The sequence below is a fragment of the Cryphonectria parasitica genome, assembly GCF_011745365.1.
Source record: "Cryphonectria parasitica EP155 unplaced genomic scaffold M406scaffold_1, whole genome shotgun sequence".
Classification (NCBI taxonomy): Eukaryota; Fungi; Ascomycota; class Sordariomycetes; order Diaporthales; family Cryphonectriaceae; genus Cryphonectria; species Cryphonectria parasitica.
The window spans coordinates 4,430,842-4,444,830 of record NW_024468909.1 but is presented as its reverse complement, the minus strand read 5'-3'; the positions used below and the strand labels follow the sequence as shown (position 1 = coordinate 4,444,830).

General features: G+C 28.4%; 2 protein-coding genes across 2 annotated transcripts; both read left to right on the top strand.

The window, feature by feature from the left end:
• Positions 1 to 12,292: 12,292 nt before the first annotated feature.
• M406DRAFT_246262 (uncharacterized protein) lies at positions 12,293 to 12,499 on the top strand (the record flags this gene model as incomplete). The annotated part of the gene is made up of 1 exon (XM_040916403.1): positions 12,293 to 12,499. One exon carries the CDS (start codon positions 12,293 to 12,295, stop codon positions 12,497 to 12,499), a length of 207 nt encoding a protein of 68 aa, XP_040781569.1.
• On the top strand, positions 12,500 to 12,652 carry M406DRAFT_245022 (uncharacterized protein; the record flags this gene model as incomplete). The annotated part of the gene is made up of 1 exon (XM_040916297.1): positions 12,500 to 12,652. A coding segment is annotated over one exon (153 nt), but the record flags the coding sequence as incomplete, so codon positions are not given.
• Between the last annotated feature and the right edge of the window lie 1,337 nt (positions 12,653 to 13,989).

Below are 13,989 nucleotides of genomic sequence, written 5' to 3'. Positions count from 1 at the left end.
AATATATAATTAAAATAAATTCTCAAATTAATTTCAATACTAATATTAAGTATATTATTAAAGCTTAATATAAGCTTATACAGAATAAAGATATTATGCATAATCAGATTAAATAAATTCCTTTTATGCTAAGGAAATAGTATTTATAGAATACTATAAGTCTTATAATTAATTATAGTTGCAATGCTTAAGAAGATTACTGCTAACTTTATCTGTATAGATTAGTAAGAAGAGTACTGCTTCTTCTGCTTCTAAGAAGGAAATATCTGAGTTTGAATAAATAGCTTTATAATCTGTATCTTGCAGCAAGAATAAAAGCAAGAGCAAAGCTATAATAGAATCTCATATCGAGAAATAAGCTAAGTTTATTCAGTTTCAAAGTTCTTCTTCTATTTTTAATAATAATTCTTTAGCGAATAATATGAATAATATAAATCTAAATAGAATAAAAAGAAAGCTATTAAATAATATTTACAGATATTCTAATAATAAGAATAATATATAAAAGTAAGGAATTTCCATAGATTGCAGTATTTCTTTAATACTTTGCATTTTTCATATATTACATTTTAATATACTGTAATGTAATGAGCACTGCAGCAATCCGAAGATTCCTAAGTACACGAAGGGGTTTATGCTAACAAGAGCGGTATCAAAGTATCAAGTCCTTGAATACGGAACCGTACAAGTCCTAATAAGCGATGCAAGTGTTTACTGCTTTTGGGGCTACTCAGTGTATGAAACTGAATACTTAGATTGACAACTGAAGAACTATCTGAAGGAAATCTATCTGATAGTAAGAAATATAAATCTTCATATACTTAGTTCTTTAGTTCGGATAGATAGGATTGATATCAACTCTATCGATTCCTTTATCAACGGGATAAACATTGATTATATCTATCCGCTAATAATTCTAACCCTGGATTATATAATCGATGCTTTGTTAGAACGTTGAATCCTTAATATCTAGTCCCTATCACTTGTAATCTGTTCTGTAACTTGCATGTTGAATAGGTTATAATATCATCTTCCTCCTATCAGTTGTTGTTCCTAACGATCTTTCGTAAGTATCCTAGCAAATCTTCCATCCGTAATCTTGCTTTCCCAATCGAGATATCGAATAGAATCAGTTCTCGTTATATTGCTAAGCTTTATTCTTATTCTTCACAGAAATTATTCCTTCTTTCTACTATAGCTATCTTCAGTTCTCTTTCGCTCATATCTTGCTTATACTGCAAAAATTACAATCTTTCGGCTGAGTGCAAGATTGCTAAGTCCGAATCTTCCTGTTATCAGATCTGCATGCATCTGAATTTGTTGAATTGCAACATTCGTAGCCTAATGCCTGTACAACTGAATTGTATAACTGCTTAATACCATTACTTGGAAGTGGAGGTGGAGGCAATTGAAGAGAAAGCTGCTAAGCTGAATACCAAACTCCTTAGGCTGCATAAGCAGAAAAGAATATAATATGAAAAGATGATGCACGCTATTCGTTGGGATATTGATAATATGAAGGAGTTGGAAAGAGTAGAGGCGGAGGAGTGGGCTTGCATTGCTGCTGGAGTTTGTTCTGTAATTACAGAGAAATCTGCTGTAATTGCTGGAAATTCTTCTTTTGAAAGTTTTGACTGGAATTCCGTAAACGTAAGAAATGCAATGATAGATTAATCGGGTTTCCTGGAAAGCAAGGTTTCTAAAGCTCCTGGATTTCGGTTTGAGATGGAGCGATTATCTTAGGTGCTAGCTTTTCCTTTTCCAATATTCAGCTACTCTTTCTTAAGCATTCTTAACATTCTTTTGTAATTCCTATGAGTTCTTGCTTGCTGAATAGCTTTTTCATTTAACAAGATATTTTCTTATATTATTTATACTTCTATGCTTAAGAATCTTTTCCATCTTATACTCTAATTCATTGTTTTCCACTTCTACTATATTATCTATTAATATTTTCTATACTGCTAGTTTTAGTAGTGAAATATAGAAGACTGAGTATATCTTTATTCCATGAGATAATGCTAACTCATAGTTAATTGAGAAAATCTGTTGCAAGATTTTGAAGAGTTTTAATTTCTTATAGTTAAGTTTGTTGCTGGATCTGATTGTTTTAATGTTTTTCCGAAGTAGGTAAATCTTATCTCCCTTCTATAGAATTGATTCCTCAATCCTCTTAGAGTTTGTATACTGCATTATTTGTTCTTGAATGAATTGTAATTCTGATTGGAATTCTTTCTGAATTTCCTTAATTTTTTTAATCCTTTTATTTACAGCTTCTGCATCTGCTTCTAGCAATACTTCGTAGTAAGCTGTTGGATTGTATCTATAGAATACGAAGAATAGTGATTTCTTTATTATACTTATATCTGCGCTATTATAAGCGAATTATACAAGAAATAATAGATTAATTCAGTTATTCTATTCCTAGTTAATATAGTATTGAAGATATTGTTTAATAACTTGATTTATTCTTTCTATCTATCTATCTATCTGCAGGTGAAATGCTATAAATATTCTGTAATATGTTCTGAGCTGTTTTATAAATGAAGTTTAAAATTTCAAGTTGAACTTTCTATTTCTATCAAAGATTACTTCTTCTAGCATGCTGTAATTAGCAATAATTGTTCTGAGGAATGCATATACAAGTTTCTCTGCTATATTGCTTTTCTTATAAAGAAGAAAGTAAGCATACTTGCTCAATTTGCAAATCACTACTAGAATGCTATTGTATTATACCTTGATTAAGGATTCTCGTAAGAAAAATAGCTTGATAATAAAATCTAAACTGATAGATTGCTAAACAATCATAAATACTGATAAGAAGTGCAGTAGTTCATAAGGCTTATATCTTTCTGCCTTATTCTTCTTGCAGCTATTGCATTATTATAGAATACTCTCAATCCTTTTCCTAAGATTTAATAAGTTCTAATATCTTTTGATGCATTCATAGATTATTCTAACTCCTTGATATCCATATGCTAGTATACTATATACATCCCTAATATAGCTATCTTGTTCATTCGGAGTTATTAATTCTGAATCCCTTTCCAAGAGTTCGATTCTGAGAGCAGCATTCAGTTCTTTATATGCATTAACGAGATTTCCTGATTCATTTTGAATAAAGATGTTCTGTATATCCGAAGAGTTTGCATCTTAATAATCTAATCTTCTGCTAAGAGCATCTGCTTATTTATTCTCTGAGCTTTTGCAGTATATAATCTTGAAATTAAACTATAAAAGGAATTCTGCCTATCTAACTTATCTTTTATTCAAAACCTTAATTATTATGAATATAGTTAGATTCTTGTAATCTGAGTAAACTATAATCAAATATTATATACTAATGAGATAATATTGCTACTTTTCGAAAGCTTTTACTATTGCTATAAGTTTCTGATTAGGGATTCTATAGTTGATTTCCGAGCTATTCAACTTCTTTGAAAAGTTGCTTATAATTCTTAGATATCCTTGGTTGTCTTGCTAACCAAGTTATCCTTCAAGTACATATCCCGATGCATTAGTCTTAATTTTAAAGAGTTTATAGAGATCTGCTTTATATAAAACTGATTCTGAGATAATATGCTTGATAATCTCATTAAAGGCTTCTTGTGCTTTGAAGATTCATTTGAAAAGCTATTCTTTTTTGATGAGATTTATAAGAAAGTATGCAATCCAGCTATAGTTCTTAATAAACTGCTTATAGAAGTTAATATATCCGAGGAAAAATCTAATATTCCTAATGTTTCTAGGAACTAGCTAATTCCTAACAGCTTTTACTTTGTCTTTCTGTAGCTTAATGCATTCTAGCTCGATTGTAAATCCGAAGTAGTTAACTTTTTGTACATAAAAGTAGCTCTTTGCAGATTTTATAAAAAGTTTTGCATCTTAAAGCATCTGCAATACTATTTTCATATATTTCTTGTATTCTTCAAGTATTTAAGAGTAAATAAGAATATTATTAAGATAGATAATAATGAACTGATTCAGATACTTATATAAAATATAATTAATCATTTCTTGAAACAAAGCTAGAGCATTTGTTAGATCAAAGAATATAATCAAATATTTGTAGTATTTGTAGCATATTCTGAAAGCAGTTTTCCATTCTTCTTCTTTCTTTACTCTAATTAGATTATAAGCTTCTTTTAGATTTAAAACTATGAATTACTGTACTTCTTGCAGCTTATTTTGTAATTCCTTAATAAGTAGCAACAGATATCAGTTCTTAATTATAATATTGTTAAGTTATCTATAATTAATATATAGCTTAAGCTTACTATTCTTCTTGGATATAAATAGGATGAGATATTCTGCTGATAATTGCAATAATTGTATATATTCTTTCTTAAGATTCTTATTAAAGTATTTCCTAAGTGCTTCTAATTATGCTTTGTTTAGTTTGTAGATAGGGAAGAATTTGAGCTGTTTCTCTTCTTGTAGCAGAATCTTGTAGTTATATAAGCTGTATTCTAGCAATTCTGTATCCAATTCTTTCTGGAATAGTTTCTTGAATTTGTAGTATTCTTGTAGTATGTTTGCAAGTATTGATTCTGATTCTTGTACTGTTTCTGCTATCTGGAGGAATAGTAGATACTGTTGAGCATGCTTCTTTTCTAATAGCGTTTTCGAGAGCTTTAAGCGTTTGCTCTAGGCTGGAGCAAGTGCTTGAAAGCTTAGTTTCAAGATTTTTTCTGTATAGATTTACAATTCATATTCTGAAGCTTTTCCTTATTGCTTCAGAGCGAACTAACTTGCTGAGAGTCTTGCTTTCGTTGTTTTGCTAATCTGTTAGCGCTCTGATACTGTTTGGATTTGCTTGTTACTAGGTTCTTCTTCTTGAACTGCTAGCTCTGCTAACTTGGAAGTATATATGAAGTTGTTTGAAGCTTCTTTTCCCGAGTATTCTTCAGTAATTAGCTTTGATTCTGCATTATTAATTGCAACTATCTCTCTAAATACAGCTTATTCTTATAAGATCTGATTAGTAGTTCAATCGATTCGAGAATTGTACTCCTTAAGCTATAGAAATTTCATAATTAGCTCATATTATGCTGTATCCGTGATATCAAAAGAAGCTCTGATTATACATTCTTGGATTAAAATAGATAAATAATTAGTTTTCTTATCAATTACTTCTTAGTTATATGCAATAGATTATTCTTTTATAGTGCTAAGAGTATATAAGCATCTCTTTTATCTTCATTGTAGTTGTATCTGATTAATGATATATAAGAATATAAAGTTTTCCTAAGTGCTACTGTTCAATAATGTACTATATTTGTATTCTTAAATATATATATCGAACTTAATATAAGTATAATCTATCTTAGAAGCTTTATATAGAAACTGTTCTAATCTGATTATCTGCAGTTTCTTTATAAGTAATTCTGTTCTTTTGAATTCATTAAGAACTGCTTATTCTTCTAAGCTTGCTTCACTGCTTCTTAAATAAGCTTTTTAGCTTGCTTTTGCTTATATTATTATTATTTCTAGTTTTTCTTCTATTAATGCTAATTGCAAATCTTGTTATTAATATGAATTATACAGAGTATTATTTTATACTGCTACCATTTTATCTTCTTGTTTATACATTGCTTGGAGCAGTTGTTTAGTAGTTCAATGTATGCATTGTAGTGCTGTTTGTTGAGAACTTCTCTGAAGCAGAGTTTCTATTCTTCAACAGCCTGAAGGATTTGTTCTGATTTTCTAATAGGAAATCATTTGTATTGTATCTTGTCTGAGAAATGCATTCTGCAGCTATAATAGATGCAGAAGATTCAAGCTAGTTTGTAATATAGGTTGTAGAGTAAGCTAATCCGAGAATTCTCATCTTCTTATGCTTCGATATTCTGCAAAGGAATGCAGATGAAGAGCTTTTTCAGCTCTATTCCATAAACAAGATATTCGATTTATATTGTTTCTTTGTTCTATCCAATGCTGAAGGGAAATCTTCCTGTAAGCTTCTTGGGTTTATCATTGTTTGCAAGGAGCTTCTGTAAGCTGCTAAGTTGTTTGCTCTAACTTGATCTTTCTGTTGCTTAAAAAGCGTTTTCAGTATTGTTTAAGTATTCATACTAATAACTAAGAGGGTACTATCCCTTATCCATGTTCCTGATCATAGTACTTAGCATAAGCAATGAGGAATATTGAAGGATATTGTTGCTAAATTCTTCTTCTAACACCTGAATGCTTTATTTCACGATATTAGAGCAGTTCGAATTGCTGCTGCTCATAATTATACTAAGCATATACTCTCGCCCTGCTATTGCTATCTGCTTATAGCATCTAGATTTCTAAGGAAACTATTCTGAACCTTTCTTACTTGAAAAGTATATTAAGCAATTATCATTATAGCAGAATGTTCAGCTGAGACTTCCATGATTAATAGAATCCGATACTTGCTCCAAAGAGATATTTTTGTTCAGTTAATTGAGTTTCTATTATTAAGCAACATTTATCTAGCATTCTTTCTGAATTAGTTGCTATTTATTCTTTCAGAATTAATAGCAGTTATATGCAATATATTCTTATTTATTGCAATTATAGCAAGTAATACTATTCTTCTTGCTATATTGCTTGTTAGCTGCATTGAGTTCTATAGAATTAGCATGTATAGTACTGCTCTAAGCTGTATTGCTATATTAACTACTATTCTTGTTTTGGAGTTTCTTACTTATATTAGCTGGAAATCTTCAAATCTAGCTTCTTCTCTTCTTGAACTTCTTTATTCATTATTTATACAGATAGTTATTAATATAGATAGCTTGATTAGAAAATATTGCAAAATTCTTTAGCTAATTCTGCTTAAAGATTTCATCTTTAATATCATTCTTAAATCCCTTGTAATAGTATTCCATAAGATTCTTATCTTCTTATAAGAATTGCGCTAAGAATTATTTAAATCTAATTATATAAGCAGAAGCTAACTTAATCTGCTTGAGATTCATAAGCTGCTAAGCTATAATATATTCTTTATTAGGATTATCAAAAGTTTCTTTAAAAGCTTTCTTAAAGCTTTTAAAGAAATCAAATATATTCTTAATACTCTGAATATATATATTAGAGTTGTTCTGATGCTTCAAGTAGTTGCATAGAGAAAGCTTGTATTAGATAAGAGTATTCTTTTCGAAACGAGTTCCTGCAAGAATAATCTTCTCAGATTCCTTAGTAAACTGAGTCTCATAGTACAGAAAATATGCTCTGTAGTAAATAAGGAATCCATATAGCGTTTTCTGATTGCTATTATATATGGCGAGCTTGTTCATTTTGTACGCTTTTTCAGCATCATTAGTAGCTGTAGAGGTGAACTGCGCCTGCTAAGCTTATTGAGCTAGCTGAGCCTGCTGAGCTTGTTAAGCTAGCTGGGCCTGCTGGTTAGCGATGGTAATGCTCTGAGCTTGCTGTTGTTCGCGCAGGTTCTAAATATGCTGAGTAAGCTGATATACCTGGTTAATCAGTTCTTTCTGAGTAGAAGTATATAAGAATAAAAAGATTTCTGGAAGAGCTATCGTATTCTGTATTGCTTAAGGAATAATACTGAACTATTCTTGAATAAGAGTTATCAAAATATAATGAGTATTGCAGCAATCCGAAGATTCCTAAGTATACAAAGAGATTTATGCTAACAAGAGCAGTATCAAAGTATCAAGTTCTTGAATATGGAACTGTACAAGTTCTAATAAGCGATGCAAGTATTTACTGCCTTTGAAGCTACTTAGTATATGAAACTGAATATTTAGATTGATAACTGAAGAACTATTTGAAGGAAATCTATCTGATAGTAAGAAATGTAAATCTTTATATACTTGGTTCTTCAGTTCGGATAGATAGAATCAATATTGACTCTATCGATTCTTTTATTGACAGGATAGATGTTGACTGTATCTATCCGCTAATAACCCTAATTCTGGGTTATGTAATCGATGCTTTGTCAGAACGTTGAATCCTTGATACCTGGTCCCTGTTACTCGTGACCTGTTCTGTGATCTGCATGTTGGATGGGTTATAACATGTAATTTTTGAATAACGAAAATAGCTTTAGAGCTAATTAACATGCTCTATACTAGATACTTTGAAATTTTTAAATGGATTTACAGTATTCTGTAGCAAGTAATAGCAGATAATACTTTATTCCTTCTCTTCTAGCAAAATATATAAGATAGAATAGAAAAGATGAAAAGAAAATATATTTTGCAAATAAAAAGGAAATATAAATAGAAAGAAATTAATCTCTCTTATAAGCTAGAAATGCTGATTTAGTTGGAATTAATATAAATATTTCACTTCTATCTGCTTTCTCCTATTCTTATCTCTTCTTCTCTGCTGCTTATATAAAATATTCATTATTACTAATTCTATTTCCATTCTTAGTATTATTATCTGCTTTAGTTGCTAGATTAATAATCTCTAAATCAGAACTAGTTTAGCTAAGTATAAGATTATGCTTAATGATATCTGAAATCTAGAATATAGCATTATTGCTTGAATCTGCTTTCTGAATTTTAAGAATATTATTATCTGATTCTTCTTGCTAGAAAGCTCTTATTAAATCTAGCTTTTCTGCTAATAGTTAGCTAGATTAAAGCTTAATATTTTCTTTCTAGAGTATAAGCATTTCAGATTTTCAAATGCTATTTATATTCTATATAAACTTTTTAAGATTAGTAGCTAAATATATGCTTTTTAGCAGAATTCCATCTATAGTCTTAAGCTTATAAGCATATTTATCTAGAATCTAAGCAATTAAATATAAACTCTTTTACTTATAAGAAATCTTAGCATTGTATAAATAGCTTATTTTTCAAATATAATTATAAATAAGTATAAAATCTCTAATATTTAATCAAGATTTTTATACTAAACTCTGTATTCAATTTTTAGCTGCAATCTTTTGATAATATATCTAAATAGCTTTAATTGCTTTCTGTATATTATCTTTCTTAGCTATAATTATTCTTAATCACATTTCAAACGCTTTTTAAGAGAATTAATTTTCAGTTTATATAAGAACTTTTTATATCAGAATTTCAGTTTCAATTGAAATAAGCAGCTTTTAACTGAAAATCAAATAAAAGAAGCTATATTTATATAACTAGCAAATTATAGTTCTTTTAGCAAAAAGTGCAAATCTCAAATACTGCTTTTATCTTTAGAATTAAGCATTAGCTAGCTTAGCAAGAGTATTTGCTAAGAAAAGATAACTAGCTTCTACTTATTCTTAGATATAAGGATTGTAACTAAAGATCTGAATAAGCAGAATTCCAAGAGCTTTAATAGTTTTAGCTATCTCAGCTTTGTTTTCTAATTCTCTATTAACAGTAATTTTAAAAGAGCATCTGAATATAAGAATAATCTCTTTCAAAATAAACTTTCTTATTTCTGCAGCTATAGCTTTCTTAAGAGATCTTGCAAGCATATAATTAATTAGATTATAGCAAATCTTTGCAAGATATCTATAACTGCTATTCTCAGCTATATATTGAATATCGATATTAATTCTTATAAAGAATTAACTTGAAAAGATTAGAATTATTCCTTTCTTTTACATCTTTAGATTGAATTTTGCATACTTCTTACAATTTGAGATAGTATTAGCTATATCTATTTAGAAATCTCTCTAGTAATAGAGTTGCTTAATATAAGCTATTATAGAATCTTGATCTTAATATTCAAACTTAGTATAACATTTTCTAATAATTTAGTAATAAAGATTAAAATTATTTACTATTTATTAGCATAAGAGTTTTGCATTAGCATAGTGCTATAGAGCTTAATTAAGTATTTAATGCTTTAATACTTCTACTATAAAGTTCTTGCAATCTCTCTTAAAGAGTTTTAATAAAATAATTCTATAGCATAAGAACTTTGCATATTATTTCAACTATTCCATTTACTAAAGAATTAAATTTAGCAGTAATACTAAATCAGCTTTATCTAAGTTTATGCTATTAAGCTAAGTATTATATTAGTTCTTAATATTGCTATCTTTATTTTTCTTAAATAGTATTAAGTATAAAGATTGAGAAAGAGTATTAGCTATAGAATTCTTTAATCTGAAAATATATTTAATAATAAAGTTAAATATCTTAATTACTGCTACTTATTTATTCAGAAGAATACTGGATATATTATTCATTTCTCTATTGAATTAATTTATTAGAATATAAGTATTAGTTTTCAGAATGAAATAGCAATTATAGAAATATTGCTAAAGAAACTGTAAAGTATAGAGAATAGCGTAATACTCTCTCTTGATAGCATTATATTTCTATACTGCAATTATTCAGATTTTGCTAATAAAATATACTAGCTTTTATTTATTCTTTATTATCTGCATTAGTATAATACTTTAGCTTAATAAGCTTGTATTTATTATAAGAATGATTTTTTTAGCATTAGTATTATAATTAATTAAAATAATAATTGAATAAGATATAAATATCTGAATAAGTATAGCAATAGCTTCTTTCTATTCCTTCTTCTATCTTTATATAATATCTTTCTTAAGAAAATTATAGAATAGTTGAATAATGATTGCAAAGTTCTAAATTCAAGCTGTATAATAAATAATCAGTCTAATAAAAGAGCGAATATCTTTAATATTCTTATATTCTATTCAGATTAGAAGCTTTTTCATCTTTCTATTCTAAGATTATCATCTGCTAGAACTGATAATATAATTAACTATATCAATTTTTACTTAATATTATTCTGATTTGAATACTAAGATTATAGCTTCAGCTAGCTTTATATTTATAAGAATCTTATTAAGATTTCCGATATACTTAGCAATATATTTATATACTCTAGAAAAGCTTAGAATCTCTTTATTTCTATAGATTATTATAGAACTATAAATAGAAATATTATTAAGAAAAAGCTAATATATATAAGAAATAAGATTATATAAAAATCTGATTATTATTCTTATAAACTAAGCAATAGAATTAGTAGCATTTTAGAGTAAAATATATATTCTGAATAAGCTTAAGAGTATTAAGAAGATTATTATATCTCTACTGTTAGAATGCAGTTGCACTTGATTGTATTTAGAAAAAAAGTTGAGCAGTAAAAGAATCTTATATATAGCGAACTCTTCCGAGAATTCATCTGAAATAAGCAGTATAAAAGCATTCTTAAAGCTATGCTTATTATACTTTTGAGTATTATTAATTAAGTATAAGCTATTATTCTTTTTAATAATAAGAAATTAGTTATTTTTATATAATATATAGCTTTTCTTAATAATCTTCTGCTTAATATATTATTTTAGAAGCTTTATTAGCTTTAGCTTGAAAATATTAGGGATTGAAATGTACTTTATTTAAAAGATTTTGTAAGATATAGTTCTAATTTCTTATAAGAAAGCTACTTTCTTAATAATCTTTCTAATATTAGTAAAGTTTTATATAAGAGCTTTGATTCTGTTTCTCAATATATATTTAAATATTTTCTTTTTAGCTTTAGAGAACTCTTTACAGTTTTTCTTTTGCATAACAGCTTACTGCTTAGATCTCAGATATTAATCAGAATCTAGATTGCTAAACTTGAATTTAATCTATTTATTATACTTAATAAGCTTTGTAGATTGCTAAGCTCATTTTATCTCTTTAATCTTAGTATTATGACCCATCCAACATGCAGGTCACAGGATAGGCTCCACCAACCAAGGGACCAGATATCACGACCCAACATCGGGTACCAATCAGGATTACGTAACCCGGGTTAGGGTTACTAGCGCGACTATGTCGACTATGAACATAGTCAACATATTTAGGAAACGATTATGAGGAATCAGAACATAGTCAGGATAGTTAGAACTGAAGAGCTGAATATATAAGAATACGTTCATTACTATTAGATAGATTCAGTATATAGCTCTTCAGTTATTAATCTAAGTATTCAGTTTTATATACTGAGTAGTCCCAAAGGCAGTAAATACTTGCATCGCTTATTAGAACTTGTATAATTCCATATTCAAGAACTTGATACTTTGATACCGCTCTTGTTAGCATAAACCCCTTCATATACTTAGGAATCTTCGGATTGCTGCAATACTTATTACATTTTGATAACTCTTGTTCAAGAACAGTTCAGTATTATCCCTTGAGCAATACGGAATACGATAGCTTCTTCAGAAATCTCTTTATTCTTATATACTCTTACTTAGAAAGAGCTAGTTAATCAGATATATCAGCTTATTCAGCATATCCAGAATCTGTATAAATAACAGCAAGCTTAGAGCGCTATCATTGCTAATTAGCAGGCTTAGCTAGCTTAATAAGCTTAGCAGATGCAGTTTATTTCTGCAGTTATCAGCAATGCTGAAAAGATATACAAGATGAATAAGCTTGCTATATATAATAGCAATCAGAAAATGCTATATGAATTCCTTACTTATTGCAAAGCATATTTCTTGCATTATATAACTCAGTTTATTAAGAAATCTGAGAAAGTTATTCTTGCAGAAACTTATTTCGAAAAGAATGTTCTCATTTAATATAAACCTTCTCTATACAATCATTTGGAGCATCAGAACAACTCCAATATGCATATTCAGAATACTAAGAATATATTTAATTCCTTTGAAAGCTTCGAAAAAGCTTTCAAAGAGATCTTTAGTAACTCTAACAAAGAGCATACTACAGCTTAGCAGCTTATAAACCTCAGATAAACTAAATCAGCTTCTGCTTATATAATTAGATTCAAGCAATTCTTAGTATAACTTTTATAGAAAGATAAAAATCTTATAAAGTATTATTACAAGAGATTCAAGAATAAAGTTAAGAATGAAATCTTTAAACAGAATTAGCTGAAGAACTTTGCAACATTCTTAAATCAGATAATCTGTATTAATAACTATCTATATAAATAACAGATGAAGAAATCCAAGAAAGAAAGCAGCTAAATTTGAAGATTTTCAGCTAATATAAGCAAGAAACTCCAAAACAAGAATAGCAATCGATATAGCAGTACAGCTTAAAGCAGCACTATATATGCTAATTCTATAGAACTCAATGCTGCTAACAAGCAGTATAGCAAGAAGAATAGCATTACTTGCTATAATTGCAATAAATAAGAATACATTACATGCAACTGCTATTAATCTCGAAAGAACAAATAGTAATCAGTTTAGAAAGAATGCTAAATAAATATTGCTTGATGATAGAAATTTAATCAACTGAGCAAAAATACTCTCTTGGAACAAGTATTAGATTCTATCAATTACGAAAGTCTCAGCTGAACATTCTGCTATAATAATAACTGCTTAATATATCTCTTAAGTAAGAAAGATTCAGAATAGTTTCCTCAGAAATCTAAGCGCTATAGGCAAATAGCAATAGCAAAGTGAGAGTATACGCTTAGCATAACTATGAGCAGCAATAACTCGAACTGCTCTAATATTACTGAGCGAAGCATTCAGGCGCTGGAAAAAGAGCTTAATAACAATGCTCTTCGCTATTCCTCATTATCTGTACTAGATACTATAATTAGGAACATGAATAAGAGATAATACCCTTTTAGCTACTAGTATAAATATCTAAATAATATAGAGAATGCTTTTCAAGCAATAAAAGAATTAAGCCAGAGCAAATAACTTAGCAGCCTGCAGAAGCTTCTTACAAACAATAATAAATCTAAGAAGCTTATAGGAAGATTCCTCTTCAGTATTGAATAGAATAAAGAAATAATATAAATCAAATATCTTATTTACGGAATAGAGCTGAAAGAGCTCTTCACCTGCATCCCCTTGCAGAATATCAAGATATAAGAAGATGAAAATTCTCGAATCAGCTTACTTTATAATCTATATCATGAATTAGCTTGGATTTTCTACATTTATTATAGCTGTAGAATACATTTCTCAAATAAGATATAATACGAATAGTTCTCTATTAGAGAACTAGAATAAATTCTTTAAGCTATTAAAGAATAGGAATTCTGCTTTAAAGAGATTCTCAACAGATAGCATTACAATGCATATATCGG